The following is a 17607-nucleotide window of genomic DNA, read 5'->3' on the forward strand; positions in this document are numbered from 1 at the left end:
CTTATGCATTATCTTAGGCACATATAATGACTGCAGTGTCCTTTTATTTATCAGTATGCCTACAGTATACTTTCTTAAAGGTGCTGCAAGGTACACTGTTTATGTACAATTAAAATGGGGGGTTCATTTGAATAAAATCACTGAAAAAAAGTCCCGATGATCAATGATCTAGGCAATGTTCTGCAGAAACAATGAGGTCATATGTACAGCTACGCAACTCCATCATTTCTACACCTTTTCTAATATCCTCTTGTTGACCTTGTCGCACACACTCTATTTTTGTCCCTTATGAACATCCAAAAAAAAATACATCGGGTGATATTTATAATAAGCAGTTTAGGCACAAAGTTTTAAATGTGGAGCAATCACCATGGAAACCAGAAGTTCTCTCTATAAATACAGTTAACTGAATTTAATTAAAAGCCGACAATCAGCTATACAGATGTAAATTGCAATTTCTTCTTTATCAGGAGAAAATAATAATATATGTGTGTGTTTATATATATATATATATATATATATATATATATATAATATTGCACTATTCCACATACAGCAAATTTAAAAAAAATCTAAATGGAAAATAACAAAATATATATTCAGCGTGAATACCAGGTAACATTTCCCAAAATGCTAGAAGGCATATGCAGTTGAATTAATCCCCCCCAAAATCCTGATTTGCAGAGGGTTTATTTAAATAGGTTATGCATTGGGTTTGAGAACATCTAACAGGGTTAGTTCAGCTGCACAAATTCCCAGAGGGCATCAAACAATGTATTCTCTATACTAAGCCAGGGTAGGAACATACAATTGCTTTGGTAGATCAGACTTTCTTATACATAGTCACCAACAGCAGCAAAAGGGTAAGGAATGCTTCTCCAATCAGGAACAGTCTGAACCGAAAGTGTTAATAGGCTGACCCAGAAAATCAATCTGTAATAGGCATAGGCTTATCTAGATCATTACAAGAAAAAAAAAGTACAGCTTTTTTGTAATAAAACTTTCAGGACATCCTTTTCTTCAGAAGCAACATCAAGTGAAGAGGGGGTTAAGAAGCATCTCTGGATGAAGATCTAATTGTCTTCTTTTTCATCTCACACGTAGGATGATAACTGGCCACAAGATAGAAGTGTTAATATACAGCTTGTTGTAATAAACAATACTTGGTATGATACCAAGTTTTCCCAGAAGATACAAGAGTGATATCATAACCAGACTTCATTCCTTGCAGCTCCGCAAACCAAGTCAGATCAGAAGGACCTTCCTTATGGACAAGTTCTGAAGGCAGAATCTTTGACCTTAGAAGACCCACCAAGATCCAGAACATCCAACTACAGAAGATTTGGGACAATTTATATATATAAATATATATTTTAATGAGGACAAGGTCTGAAGGACAAGAAAGTACAAACTTTTAAGTGGAAGGATAAAAATTAACACAAGAGGAACCAGCAGCAGACGCAGTAGAAGGTTTGGTGAAGACAGAAGAAGACATTTGATTCTGCTACTAGATTTGGATTTTTTTTAAAAAAAAAAAAGAAAAACTCACTGGCTCTTATGGGAATAAAGCACTCCTCCCGCTGCTTGCTCCTTAGGAGAAAGATGGCGGAGGCAGAAAATATAGAGGTATGTGACACTTTTCATGAAGATCTCACAAGAATATCTTAGGTTTCTGATTGAGGAGAAGAGTGTGAACTTTGGTGAATGTGAGTGTGCATGCAATTCAATGTGATCTAGAAACAGGAGGGGGGGGTCTGATTTTGTGTTGTAACCCACTAGTGTCACTGACTGTGAGTGAAACTTAAAGGAGATCTCACAGATCAAGGGAATTTTAACCCTTTGTGCATCCTATTCTAAAATAAGTGCCCCGCTGTGTCCTTGGGCAGACCTGCATCAACGTGGGTACCAGATCAGAGCATATTGTTTACTGCAAACAGACCATCATTCTAGATATGTGTTTTTGATTAGTGTAGGAGAAGATCCCCTGTGCTAGATCCTGATTCCAGTTTATTTCAAATGACTTTAATTAGCTGGTTATTTCCTTAGAGATCTGCCTTGCATCTTGGTGTTGTGCGATGATGCCAGCTATTTAAGTGCCAGGAGGCATCTAGCGGGGGTTTGAAACATTATGATGCAGAAGGGGTTAATAGTAAAATGATACCGCACTACATGATTCCAATAACTCCTTTTCCACCCTCCTCCCATCTAATGTATTATAATGCAGGCATTTAAATCCCCTGAATGTGTGGTGTGTGTAAGATATGAGATCTTGGCAGGGCTGGAAGAAATGCAGCAGTAATGCTACAGAATGTCCTTCACAGGGTTAAGATGAAACAATGTTACTGAATGCAGGATCTGAAGGTGTAGATGTAGAAGATGGTGGGAGTCGTGGGGGCTTTGCTTCAGTGAGTGGAGGGGGCTCTGCATTTAGCTAGTAGGAGTTGTGAATTCTGCTGATGGTTGGCTGTATTAAATGGACAATTTTTATATATTGGTGGATCTAAAGGTACCTTGAATTAATTGGGGGGTTGTTGATTTATCTCATGGTTGCATTCACTCCCTGGGGCAGTTGACTTCACTGATTTGGGAGATGCTTTTATTAGGGTGCTATCACTTGAGGTGAGTCCAGGGCTCACTGGAGGCTGAGTTCGGTGTGGGAATGTATGTGGTGTGTGTGGGGAGAGGTGACTCAGGGCAGTGCATTCCACGAGTGGGGTATTAGTAGAGTAGGAGTGAGGGGGGTTTCATTCATTAAATGTGTAGATGAGTATTCATTGAGTAGGAAGCAGAACATCAAGAGGTGGCTTAAACCACCTTTCATGGGTCATCAACAGATAAAGATCTGGAGACAACCCAGCTGAGATGAGACATGTGTCTGAATCAGTGATCCTTGGGAAGTGGATTCGTGATTGAATGAATGAATGATTTCGTAAACAGTTAATGTATAGTTATATAGGATTCAGTGCAGGGGGTATGTATTATGTTATTGGGGTGCTGTCCTTTCTTGGGGTGCTGTCCTTGTTTGGAGGGTTATTATTATTGTGTGCATTCACACAATGGGCAGTACATACTACCACTGGGGTACTGTATATATATATATATATATATATATATATATATATATATATATATATATATATATAGGGGTGAAATCTATGGAGCCCTATAGATCTGGTTAAAGGAGAACTGGTCATGAGTTTGTGCAATGTATGGAGCTGCTGTGTCATTAAATTGGTGTGTTCTTCACATTGCAAATAAGGGGGGTTAATGCATGCTGCCATTGGGGTTAAAGAACTGGCCAGCAGTGCATGGGGGTAAAGGCTGCCCTTTATGGAGGGGGGTGTCTGGCATGGGTTGGGGAGTAGAGCATATTGACAGCTGTAAAGCAGATGAGGAGCTGTCCATGGTGCTGCAGTTCCTAGAGTGGCTGCTGCAGGACTTACTGGTGGGGGGAGGACTCAGCATTTGTACCTTCACAATGCGGCTGGTGTCATAGAGATTCATTGCTTTCATCCTGATTTAGTAGAATAAATAGACTCCTGCAATTCCCTTGATCATAAACTGATTTTCACCTTAAATAAACCTAAGCCATTTTTTCCCTTTTAATGAATATCCTTCATACCATTAATGCAATTCAGTAAAATACGGTAATATTTTTTAAGTGACTTTAGCATAAAACACTCCAGGAGATGCAAAAGCACAAATGGCACAATTCTCTAAATTTCTACATTTACCCTTAAGAGTCAATAAAGAAAAAAAAATCCTTTGTAGAGCCTGATGGGGGGGCGATGAATTACATTGTGATGTACTGTTCCTTCCGCCAGCACTCAAAGGATTAAATATATGCTTACCATTATGATTTGGCATCATATGCACTCTGCACCAGTTACTTAAGATATTCAGATGCAGAATTGTACTTAACTATTTCAAAATCTGATTTATATTTATATTTTGTTTCTTCATTTCAGCCCATATTATGTGTAATTTATTTATTCACGGGCAGAAACTAAAATTTTACTAAAAAATAAATAGCGAAAATGCCTCTAATTTAAAAACTTGGAAAGCATAATTATCTACCCCTATTATGTTGAGATTATGAGAGGGTCTGGTAGCTTTATAGATGGTAAAAGGGAAACATTCACAAAAAATACCAAGCAAGTAGGAAATATTGGGTTCCGTCCCAGTAGATTGTAAGCTCATAAGAATAGGGCACTCTTCTCCTTCTTTACCAGTATACCTTAATATGCATTAATGTTGTTGTCAGTTTGCATATTGTAATGTATATTGCAATTTTAATTTTTGGGGGGGTTCTTTTCCCACTCTCCCTACAATCTCACTACAGAACCTATTGGTGCTCTATAAATAAATGTAATATGCCCACCAATAATTTGGATCCCATCTTTCCTTCACCCTAAAATATCTCCTGCAAGCCAAGTGGCTATGGGGAAGGAATAGGGACAAATGCATTTTCAATGGAGACCATCAAACACACAGCTATCTTATGCATTATAGTGTATATGATAATTCTGCAGTGCCCCTTTAATTCACTGTGGAACAAATTATACATTGACCTGCACTTGTGTTTTTTGGATTTAATAAATAACTTTCTACTAATAATATGTGTTGGAGACCCAGCTATCTTTTGAGAAGCCATTACTTATTGGAAGAACCAAAAATAATATGTATTCCATAGAAGCAAGAAATCCTATAGGATGCCTAAATTCTCCTAAGGGAAATGTTGAAGAGTACAATGAGAATGGTCTCATATTTCAGTTAGGCATTTTAATCTCATTATTACTGATATAATATTGGAGAAAAAAACTTTGACCATTAACTACCACCACTTTTGTTTGATTTCTCTGTAATGAGTTTCCAGTTTCAGCCCGTGGGACATGCCACGGTGGAGATTTTTATGACAAATTCAATCAAGTACAACCAAATCAATCAATAGGTCAGTATTTGGTTAAAGCTATCAACTAAAAATGAAAAAAAAGTGAAGTACTTCATATTTTTCTCCAGTTTTTGCACAATTCATTTTAATACATTTAGGCATTTCCGTGAACTAAGGTTCTATTGGTTAGTGGAATCACAGAGGTAAGTTGGTTGATTTAATGCATAACTTCTAAACAGCACTCAGTTGAACCTGCTCAAACAGCTATTTGCCTATTCACAAATTTGGATTGCTCTCAAGCTAGACATTACATAGAAACATAGAATTTGAGGATCATCTGGCCCATCCAGTCTGACCATTCCTCCTGGACTCAACCCCCTACCAGTCCCTAGTCTGGTTCCATAGTGAGGACAGCCCAATGTCTATCCCATGTTTAAATTCCCTCACTGGAGTGGTCTCCACCATTTCTGCTGGGACACTGTTCAATTTATTTACCATTCTCTCTGTAAAGTAAAACTCACATAACATATCAGCCTTTGACCCTCTAGTTTTGGACCAAGACTGCTTGCTCTTCTCTCTTTCCCTTTTCCTCCAAGCTCTACATACTGAGATCAATTAGTCTTGATTATTTTATCCTGCAAACCACTAACCATTGTTGTAGCCCTCCTCTGGACTCTCTCCAGAACTGTACACAATACTCTAGGTGGGACCCACAGTGAGTTCTACGGAGCTGCTGTCAACTTTGACTGATGTTGGGTTGCACCTGATTTCTGTGGAGTCAGTCAGTCATTGAGTTTTTAAGTCAAACTGTTGGTCGGCAGTTTGGTCATGTGAGTCTGTTGAATTGGCAGTAGAGTGGGTGATTTGGCAAGCCTATTGAATTTGATGAGCGAGTATTTCAAGGTAGAGCTGGTTTACTGTAGAAGTGGAAATTATCCGACTAGACTATATGTTTCTGATAACTACTCACACATTGGCAATTAAGAGAACATGAGTTGAGTTGGCTTGAATGGTGGTCAAAGTGAATAGACAAGTCACTTAATTTCAGTATTCAGGTGGAGGTGGCCTGAGCAACTCAACTGCAACTTGCCTTAGCTTGAAACTTAATGAATAGACTTCATAAATGTCTTGGGAAGTTAGTTTTGTGCATGAGGCAATAGGCTCACCTGTCATGGACCCATAAAGCATAAAGAGTGAGTAAAGTCTAAAGCCCATTACCAGATAATTAAGGTTCTGCCTATCATGTCGCTGGTCCTACAAGTTCCAAGTGTGCCAAGCAGTTAAGACAGCCCAACTATTCTAATAAACTAAACTTATTCATGGATAAAAGTTCAATTGCCTCAATGATCTAGAATGTTAGAAGAAACCTTAATACCGGTAAGTTCAGACCTCACTAGTATCTTATAAATCAGTGGTTTTGTTCCATCCCATAGTGCATACAGAGCACTTCATAGTACCTATGGATGTATAGATAGGAGATATGGCTGTGATTTCCTTGACTATATTTTTTTATTCCCCTGTGTGGTACTTACCTTTATTAATTTAAAGACTTACAGTACATACTTGTTGCAGTTTGCACTTTAGCTAAAATTGGGTTTGAATAATGAAATTTCATCAAGATGGTCTGGGATGGTTGCTTTTTAATTTGCTAGGTTAATGATTTAAAACTGAACATTCTGCTTCATATGTAATTGTTTTGATATTGCGTATATGATTTAATAATTCGTATACATAATGTATCCAAGCTTGTCGGAACAAATAAATTGGTTGATTCTTGGCAAGTGTCATGTGTGCATTAAGTAACAAATATTCACGGGTACATTGTATCGAGATGGGACACAGATTGTGGAGCACCTGTCATCTAACATAAAATAATATTAATCCACCTATATGTCCCGCTACTATTTCCAACACCACCTTTGGACTTCATTTTTTAGTCTGCCTGCTATTAAACCAAATTTCCCATTTACACTCAGGTTAATTATTAAAGGATCAAGTAAGGGAGGTCTGTTGCATCCTGAGATATATCATCTGAGCAGAAGCGGAATAAAAAAATAAGTAGAAATGTTTCATTGTAAAACTTCTAGAATGCCATATGATGTGATATTAACACCATAAATGGTAAGTCTATATTCATTGTCAATTAGCGACACCTTGAATTGCCCTCTATAATTTGGCCCCTGGTGCCCCTGTTCTTCAGAGCTCTTTGAGTGATGCTCTTGGCATTCCATGAGAAGCAGAATGATGTTGGTGGTGTACGTTCTGGCCTTTGTAACAAAGCCTGGTGAGGTTCTAAGCATGAGGACCCAAGAAGGCACTGAAGAACCTTTCGGAATGCCAAGTATGCTTCAAGATGACCCATTATATAGGATTTTTGCCATCTGATGTCACATACATCAAATCCAGTCTCTTAATGAAGAAATGGGTGGCCAGGGTTGATGACCCTGGGCTTGTTTTTCCCCGTTAGAATTTTGTATAAAGGTGTGGTAAGAAAAATTGGATTTTCTATAGACTTGAGAAGAATAACAACCTACTGAAAAAAAACTAATTTGTTATATAACAAGGTGTTTACAGCTTGTCTACTAGAGTTTACAACTTGCCAGATAACACTTGTTTGTGCAACAGGACTTTTAAAAAAAGTAATGAGTTGTGGCATCCAGGTGTCTAGGAAAGGCATTTGTTTTAAACACAACAGACAGGGTATTTATTTATTATTATCTTTTTTTTTTTTTTTTTTTTTTTAAAAAGTACCTTGGAGGATTTCTAGCCTGATGGACGATGTAAGATTCCTGCTGATGGCAAGCGATTGTCTGCCTAATAGAATGTGTCCATGTGAAGGCAGCGTTCTTCGGATGGCATAAATTACTTTTTAATTTACATTTACCCAATTCGAGCAGTTTCTATCTTAGATATACATTTTTCCAGTCCATTAGTTAACATCAATAATGAATGTTAAATTGGGACTTTGGAACATTACATCTAAGCCTCTGACTCTCGAGGTTTAGATTATGACATCATTGTCTAACATTTCTCCTCCTTAAAAATAAATGACCCTCTTGTACATGCCACAGTGGTAGCGAGTGGGTGCGCAGTCTCATGAAATAAAAATGATTGGACTATTTGTTCTATTTGGTCTACAGAACCTTAACAACGGTTAAAAACATTAACCCCTTAATGACGAAGCATGTACATGTACGGCTCAAAATGCATTGTTTTCAATGGGTTTTAGGACCGCCCATTGTCCTTAAGGGGTTAAAAACAAAAATATATTTTATTTCCTAGGTTGACAAAGGTTGTATAATCTATGGTCTCCAAGCTGCAATCGTATGGTTAACCCTACTGTTAGAAACTGAACTTAAAGAGATAAAAGGTGTCAAGATGGTACAATGGGTGTCAAGAAGTGCCAACCAAGGCGATGTGTGAGTCTATAAAAAACCCATACTTCAGCCAGCGATAAGGGGGAAAGCTATCTTTTCCCGTCAGCTTCCCGTCAACCCGCTCTCCACATAGTGATGGATGGCATTTATCTTTAAGTACATCACCTCTCATTTTTCCATCGACTCGCATTCATTTTCGCAGGAATCAAGGATAATTTGCACTTTCTGGATCTATTTTTATATATTATCAAGAGACATAAATATCCTACACAACTGTATATATATGTGTTAATGGGATTAACCTTTTGTTGTCACATGCTTCAACAACTTTTTGTAAAATATAAGGACAGGATCGTGTTTTTAGGGCGCTTTAACAAAAGAATAAAAAAAAAGTCCACCTGTAACAAAACAGACAAATTAAAATATATACTCAAACTATGTTATATAGCAGTTATTTATGATATAAATATAATATATATTATATATATATATATATAAATACTGTATAACAGTATATAAAATTATAACAAAGTATTTATATATTTATATAGTAAAGAGGCCTAATGGCCCATAATGATTCCAGCATCCGGATCTCGCCTTTTAAAAGTAATGAAAACTAAAGAAAATCATGTTTTTTGGTCATATTCTGGGAATTCATTTTGACTCCGGAATCACGTTTGCTATAATGTGAATAAATGTCGAAGATACGTATCGGAATGTGGCTGAGTGACAGAAAGACAATGAGATCTGCGTCGACGCATTTTACCTCCTGACATACTCATTTTTCCTGGATGGCCAGGTATAGCCGAGCTGACAATTCCAGCCGCATTTTCAGAAGTGAATACTCGAGATCCCATTTAGCTTGTCAAGAAAAATATTTCCTGTGGCTTGTCTATTAAAACATTGTAGAAAATAAAACATGGCTTGATACGCATTTAACCCCTTAAGGACAATGGGCGGCCCGTAAACCCATGGAAAACAATGCACTTTGAGCCCGTACATGTACGGGCTTTGTCATTAAGGGGTTAATTCTTTATTGAGAATTTTAGGTTTACCATAAATTCAAGAGGCAAGAGGAAACTCCTAAATTATCCGCAGAGTATAACACACTGTGCCTAAAATCATAACGGTGTTAATTTGATAAGCACTCTCAGGGCCCCACCGGCTGGAGCTTCCCTTGATACACGGCTGTGATCATATCTAAGACTCATAATTAGTGCTTTTGCCACTATGTATGTTGATATTTCTGCTTGAATGCAGGTGAGTCAATTAAGTGTATCTTCAAATACCACGAGGTCCGGCATTAGAGCCATTTGGCGGGTCACTACATACATTTTTTCATAAAGGGATATGAAAGGGTTAATATTTCTAGAGTCTCAGAATCAGTTCGTTGAGAAAGTTCCCTGGGATGGTTGTGCCGTGAGATGAAGATTTCATATATCTGTTCAATACATCGTGTACAAATAGGAATACAAATTACGTGCAAATCCGATGTACACCGATCCGGCTATAACTACTCTATACCGAACTATACCGGTTTAACCCCTTAATGACAAAGCCCGTACATGTAGGGGCTCAAAATGCATTGTTTTCAATGGGTTTAGGGACCGCCTATTGTCCTTAAGGGGTTAATATTGAATACGTTTCTCAGAGGAGAAACGTTATGATCGCGTTATACCGTATTTCCCTTCAGGCGCATTGATAAATCGGCTCTATCGAGTAACAAGGGATTTAGAGACTCATTTAGTGCAATGTGCCCATCTACGACGGTTTACGAAAAGAGCTCGCTTTCTGCTTTTATGATGTTACCCAAGTAATTTTGAAGAATGAAACAATAAACAGCCATAAGATTATAGGCTCAGAAGAATTCCGGAAGGAGAGTCCCGTAGTAAATCTTCCTTTATTGAAAGGGCAAAGTTGCTTATGAACATTTCAAAAGGAGGGTTGTAGAGGAGCTCACCATCAACTTATTATTGGCTGAAACAACAGAGGGTTACGTGAATATTATGCTTTTTACATTTTTCTATAAAAGCTGGTGATTTGCATTTTCCTGACTCTCGTACATTTGGGTATGGAAAGTTACATAAGTGAATATATTGCCATTGTTACACGTTTTTAGGGTGCTTAGGGCCACCACCATACCTGTGAACTTCTAGGCTCCAGCTACCTAGAGCCCATTCTCCTCGGGGGCACAGATGATATAAGTCCGGTCATATTGTGGGCAGTTATAGCCCCAAACTATTTAACTTTGTATGGGGGTGGGAGGGGAAATTGGTAGGGAGTGGGTTGGGAGCATCCTGGGGAATTTGGGCCATGACTCTGAGACCTGGAGAAGTGGCGCTTCATCCGGAGTCTCTGGGCAAAACCTGGAGATGTCCCAAATATGGCTAGAACTCATACATAACTTAAATATGCATTATCACTTATAAAACACAGTGAAATCCTCTTTAAAGAAATACTCCTTATGGGGTTTATTTACTAAGGGATGAGTTGGTAAGAACGTTTGCAGGAGAGTTGTGGTTTCGGCTCTTTGGTCGTCCTGAACTTTGTGAAGGTCCACCTCCAACAAGCTTCTGCTGTAGGAAGACCTTGGTTCTTCCCGTATAATTCATACTCTAATCAGTAATATTTCACCAAAGCCTCATCGACCATTAAAATTATACCTTATTCAGGGCTAGCTCAGCCCTTCTAACTGAAGGAACCTGGCAGTGCTGCCCCTTCATAAGAATTAGTGAAGCGAGGGAGTTGACATCTCAGGTCTCTCTTGATTGAATTGTCCCCAACTTTTCGACTATGGACATACATATTCAAACAAGGTTTCCAGGTTTAAATACTTTTATATAGAACCCTGCAGCTGCCTAAGGACCAGATTCCCAATGGTTTCATGCAATATTATATTAACCCCTTAATGACAAAGCCTGTACATGTACAGGCTCAAAATGCATTGTTTTCAATGGGTTTAGGGACCGCCCATTGTCCTTAAGGGGTTAAACACTATTATTTATCAACTTAATTAGTTTTGTTGGAAAAAAAAGGGATTTAAATAAAAAAATGGACTTGTTATATTTATTGTTTAAAGGGAATTTCAGATTCACTGTTAACTTTAATTTTTAATTAACTTTTTGTAGGTTTGTGGCGGTCCCTCCCCGCCTGTCCAGCCAGTGGTAATTCCGAAGCCAATACAATCAGTGCAACATGTTATACATACTCCTATACAACCAAGTTGCCCGGGTAGGGGCAAAATGGCAAAACTGTTAAATCCAGAGGAGATGACATCGAGAGATTATTACTTTGACTCTTATGCACATTTTGGCATTCATGAGGTAAGAACAAACACGTGTAAGTATAATGATTCTATTCCTTTTATATTGTTATTATATAGCTTGTCTATGACATATCTCTATGTTATTATAAAAATAAAGCTAAATTGATTTTATTTTTCTTAATTATTATTTACATTTTAATATGGCTATAATTTTATTGCAAAGCAAAAAAAGCATAATGACCATTCTTCATTTATTTCCTTAAAAATGACATTGTTGTCTTTTGTCTATAAAAAGTGAAACCGAGAAAGACCACAGTGATACCTAATACGGTAAACATATTAAAAAGTATTTTTTGTATCTTTTTGTATATATTACACATTCAAACTGAGTATACGTCGTAAATGACTTGGACCTATTCATCGCGTAGACCGTATATTCATTAATGTGACCTTAAGTTAATTTAATATTTGTGGTATTTTATTTATCAAAAAAATTATATTATATCTTTCTAATCTTAGACAAAAATAGGAGATGAAGGGAAGGGACAGATAGAGAAAGGTGATGAGAGGGAGAGAGTGAAGGAGAGGGAGAGAAGGGATAGAGAAAGGTGATGAGAGGGAGAGAGTGAAGGAGAGGGAAGGAAAAGTTAATGGAGAGAGGATCATCATGTGTTAGTGTTTTGTTTGTAACGTTGACATTGAATGACCTTGGCTGCTTGATCTGTACCTTGCCTAGTACAATACTAACAAAATATATCGGAATTAGAAAAGAAAATATTTTTTGTACGCATATTACAATATCATGAAGCCATCAACAACAAAGAGGTGTATTGAAGGGAATTTTTTAGGCTCTGGAGTGGGGTATCAAAAAGGTAAAGATCAAAATAGGACTCACTACTATAAACATATGTCTTTGGAAAAAAATAAAAAAAATAAAAAAATCTAGTGATAACATTTTATTTGTGATGAGATTTACTGCTCTTTTTGAAGAGATATCAGTCCGAAGCAAATTGTTTCCTGGAAAGGGAGATAGAGTATAAAAAGCAGACATCAGTAAAATCTTAACAGATACACTAAAGCATCAGATCAGAGCATAAAATCCAATTTTTCCGTACTGCGAGTACATTTGATTTGCCATTTACCGCTTGGAGCGTGGATATGTTAATATAAAACATACACATGCTCAAACACACAGATGCAAGTACCTACTAGTGGGCATGTATATATATATATATATATATATATATATATATATCCTTGGCCTGATCAGAAGTACCCCATTGAGTAGATGTAGCGCAGATCCCTAAAAATTCATGTTCTAGAAGCAGAGTGTTCCTGCAAGGATATGCTGAGGTCTGAAGCTCAGATGCTATTGGCCATGTTTGCGGAGTTTGGCCACTGGGCCAAGTCATTCTAATGTGACCTATTTATATAGGTTTATATATTTTATATAAAGTGGGCCACCAGCTGCCCTTCTTTAATACCCATGTTAGGGCTGGTGAGGGGGGCCTTTGGTGGCACTGATTTTAACTGATGTTAGACCTCTTCTTGAAGCATTTTTGTGTTTTACTCACATTGGGGTCCATAAAGCAACACTGACTTAAGGCTGAGTGTACACCCTGAGTGGATCTTTCATATGCTTCTTTCATTGGTTGTCTGTACCTTGCCCTTCTGTAAATGTTCTAGACAGGACTGGATAGTTAGTTACTATTATTACTTCGCCACTTAGTTGGACTTGCTCAATGCTGTCACCCCTCCCCCGCTTATACCACCATTTATTGAAATATTTCAATTAATTAATTTAATTTAGTCTCAAAGAGGAAGTGCAAAACCTGGAGGACCTTAATTGTTACTTAGTAGAAATTTGATCTACTACCCAAAAGCATATAGAAAGTTTTAGTGCTCTAAAAAATGTGAATCAATAGCACTAATATCTGGCACCAACTCAAATGGAAAGCGGAGATTTTGAAAAATGTTGTTACTTTCATAATCTGCCTTCAAACTCATAAAGTTATAATACGTCTGTAATATAGTAATTGACTGAACTCTTATTCCACCTGTACTTATGCACTATTCTTGGCCTGATGTATGAGTATGTATGTATTTATGTATGTATATGAGAATGAGAATGTATGTGAGCATGAATGTGTATGCTTACCTGTGAAGGAGTCTGTATCAGCATGGAAGTGTTTGGGGGCAAAGATGGCACAGGCAGTCTGTTTGGGGGCAAAGATGGCACATCAGGCTGTTTTAGGGGACTAACAAGCTGTTTGGTGTCAAAGATGGCACAGACAATCTGGGTGTACTGATAAGATGTTTAGGGACAAAGATGGCACTGACAATCTGTTTGGGGGAATTGACAATTTGGGGGGGCAGAGATGGCACAGACATGCTGATCGGGGGAATACATACACACACACAGCCATTCTAACAATAGACACATATACACATATACATACACACATGTATACACACACTGGAAAGTCGAGGGAGGGGTTAAGAGTGGCATAGGGGGGTTCAATGGTTTTCTGGAGCCAGAGTGGCATATAGGGGGTTACAAGGCATATCAGGGAGGCAGAGTGGAATATAGGGGGTATAAGGCATATCTGGGGGGAGTGGCAAATAGGGGGTTAAACTGCATGTTAGGGAGGCAAAGCGGCATATATGGGTGTATAAGGCATATCTGGGGGCAGAGTGGCATAAAACGTGTATCTGGATGGCAAATAAAAGGAAATAAAAACAAAAAAACATTTTTCTCATAGTTTTATTAAATATGAAAAAATAGTTTACATGTGAATTAATTATTACTAGTAAAACTTTTTTCTTATAGGGTAATCTTATATTCAGGCTTTTTCTTTTTTTTTCTAAATTAATATTCACATTTTGGGGGGGTCGTCTTATAATCAGGGTCGTCTTATAATTGAACAAATACGGTATCTCCAGGGCTGGTTTTAATGCCCAGTCTGGCCCTGGTTTCCCATGAGTGTCCATGAGGGTGAGACAGCCCTGATTGGGGCATATATTTACTACACCCTAGAAGAGTAATAAATACATAAACCATGTAGGATGTATTTATTTAGTTATAGAACAATGAACATTTCGTTTCATCCACTAACTACTACAATATTGCCTTCAAAAGCAATTTTCGGAGACTCATACTTAAAATAATTGCATTACTCCCCATTGAATACTTTTTTTGGATATTGCCTAAGGCTTTATATTTTTTTTTTCTTGCTTTTGAATGAAAAAAATCAATAATTTTAAAGTGTATTTTTAATCTTTTTTTTTTTTTGGAAAAATCAACAAAAAACGATGACCTGTGGGAATCTATCCATTGTGCAAAACTAAACGTGTAATTATTTTAAGTCCGCTTGGAATGCATTGTTATGCTTTTTCCTGATTAACTTAAATAATTGTCCTGTAGGACCACAATCGGGGGCTGCTGCAACGGTTCCCCTCCGGAATTAACAAAATTAGCAGTGCTTTTCAGCGGTTACGCAACACACCGTCCGATTCAAGATTGCAAGTCTTACGCGTTTCGCCCATATGGGCTTCGTCATAGACAAATGATTCTCACACAAAGACCGGTATTTAAAACAAAATTAAGCCAATTGCCTTTCAGAACATCCATTATAGTGAATAATGCATGATATTGCACAGCAATCATGATCATTTGCATATTGTAATATAGACTTCAGTCTATTATCTCTGTAGCATACATGCTACACATATAAACATCCTTATCTTACATGTGTCTGTACGTATAGCATAGAAATCCCCAAAATATAAAAATACAAACTATGAAACTAAATAGACGCCAATTAAAACTCTTTTATATGTATAGTTTTATATATATATATATATATATATATATATATATATATATATATAGGAATATGATGGCGCTATATAAAACAATAAATAATAATAATATATAACATTATGTAAATGATCATGACTCTTAACTTCATGGTGATTGGCTTAACTTTGTTTTAAATACGGGTCCTCGTGTGAGAATCATTTGTCTATGATGAAGCCCAAATGGGCGAAACGCGTAAGACACTGATTTGTTGTCGGTTTTTCTACGGGGTGGGAAGCTTAATAACGTTTGGAATTTTAATAGACGTATTGGCGTAACCTCATGATGGCAGATAAGAACCCTTCCGTTCGGTTCCTGATAAAACTTCAAACCCTTAGTCGTTGGTCTCGTCTTAGATTCAGGAACCAGGCATCCTGGGGCATCTCCTTCAGGGGCAGTGGCATGTTATTTCTAGGGCGTATGAGGGCTTCACCGTTTTCTACGGCCCCAAAAGTCACAGTAATGTTCAGATAAAACAAAACATGTTTATAAAAGAAATTTTGTAAACACACAATAATTGTGTAAAAATATAATGTTATCTAAAACATTACAAGCCAAGAAAGGCTCAACGTTTTTTACATGTCTGCACTTTGCATCCTGAAGAAACCCTCACAGGAAAAACATTGTTTCCGAGTATCTCGACGATGTATATCACTTGCCGGACACGGCCAGGACTGCCCACTGATGTCAGCGGGCGGTCCCACTGCCATTGGTGGGCGGTCCTGCTGACTTCAGGGACATTGACATTGCAGGAAACACCCCATTTAAAAAGGAAATGGGCGGGGAGTGGGGCGTGTCAAGACCCCGCTGCCGCGATCCGGGTGATTCGGGTGTTGACCTGAAGTACTGCTATTGTCTACATAGCTCTGCAAAGACATTTTCAGTATAAGCGACAAGTGCAAGAATGTATAGAATACAGGACTGTATTGTATTTCTAAGAAGAATATATATTAGAAGCCTTTGGTTTCACTGCGGAAAAACATAGTCAATTATTCCTTTCTTTCTTTTTTTTTCCATTTATAGGAAATGTTGAAGGATGAAGTCCGCACGTTAACGTACAGAAACGCCATGTATCACAATAAACATGTCTTTAAGGATAAAGTGGTCTTGGATGTTGGCAGCGGCACCGGAATCCTCTCTATGTTTGCCGCAAAGGCAGGCGCACGGAAAGTATATGGGGTAAGAAACCTCCATTCCTGCCTGCTGTCCCACCTATAATGTTTTGACCCCATAAATTGCTCTTTAGAAACGCATCTCAGCTTACAATGCAACATGACGTAGATGGTGAGTTCTTCTTTTTAGATGAGGTCATGTGACAATGATAATGTATAATTAATGAGTTGACATCAAAAGGTGAATTACACCGCAACTAATGCCACATGTCCCTGAATCAACCCCCAGTATAGATAAAGACCCAAAAGGCAGACGGGCTATTAGCAGATAGGCATTGAAATCGCATGATAGGCATTAAAATCATATGATAGGCATTGAAGTCACATGATCGGATCTGTCAGTAGCCCAAGATGCTCTTGTAATATCTTTGAGTTCTGAGCACACTGTCCATTTCAGTTTCTCCCCGCGACCTTAATATTGTTCCACAATCGATTCCATCGATACATTATAACACTTCTTTACAAATACTTCCAAATGTTCTCTCGGGTTTTGTATTCACTTAAGTCCCTTGCTTGTTTCTTTTTTATGCATCAAGACAGGAGAGGGTCCCTGGGGGGCATGAAAACACCCAAAATGCCCCTTTTTGTTATTTTTCAAATACTATTAATTCTGGGGAAAATTTTGAAAAATGTTAAACATGTACGAGCGATGATAATTAATAATTGATTTCTGATCATTTCACCCGAATAGTAAATAGTTGTGTCATCATGTTTGATTTGATTTATATAATAGCTTCATTTGAGCTACATTTTAGTTTGTAAACTTTTTAATAAAACGTAAACTTTGTTTACACCACAATTTAATAAAGTGGGGTTAGGGTTTTCTAGATAATGTAGCGTTTATCTCAATGTCCTAAAAAAGGCTAAAATCTGGCAGTAATTTGTGATCATTCATTTCTGATCCTTTCACCCGAATAGTTAATAGTTGTGTGATCATGTTTGATTTGATTTATATAATAGCTTCATTTGAGCTACATTTTAGTTTGTAAACTTTTTTATAAAGCGTAAACTTTGTTTACACCACAATTTAATTAAGTGGGATT

General features: G+C 37.5%; 1 protein-coding gene across 1 annotated transcript in view; it reads left to right on the plus strand.

Annotated features, from left to right (window-relative positions):
- Positions 1–1557: 1557 nt before the first annotated feature.
- LOC149287280 (protein arginine N-methyltransferase 8-like) overlaps positions 1558–17607 on the plus strand; it is a 34925-nt gene continuing 18875 nt past the window's right edge. The window contains exons 1-3 of the mRNA XM_089493058.1: positions 1558–1626; positions 11397–11591; positions 16416–16571. Coding sequence (XP_089349184.1) covers positions 1558–1626; positions 11397–11591; positions 16416–16571 — 420 coding nt within the window. The remainder of the gene's footprint in view (positions 1627–11396; positions 11592–16415; positions 16572–17607) is intronic.

The sequence above is a fragment of the Sceloporus occidentalis genome, unplaced genomic scaffold, assembly GCF_023333645.1.
Source record: "Sceloporus occidentalis isolate IW3139 unplaced genomic scaffold, rSceOcc1.0.p SCAF_62, whole genome shotgun sequence".
In the NCBI taxonomy this organism is placed as follows: Eukaryota; Metazoa; Chordata; class Lepidosauria; order Squamata; family Phrynosomatidae; genus Sceloporus; species Sceloporus occidentalis.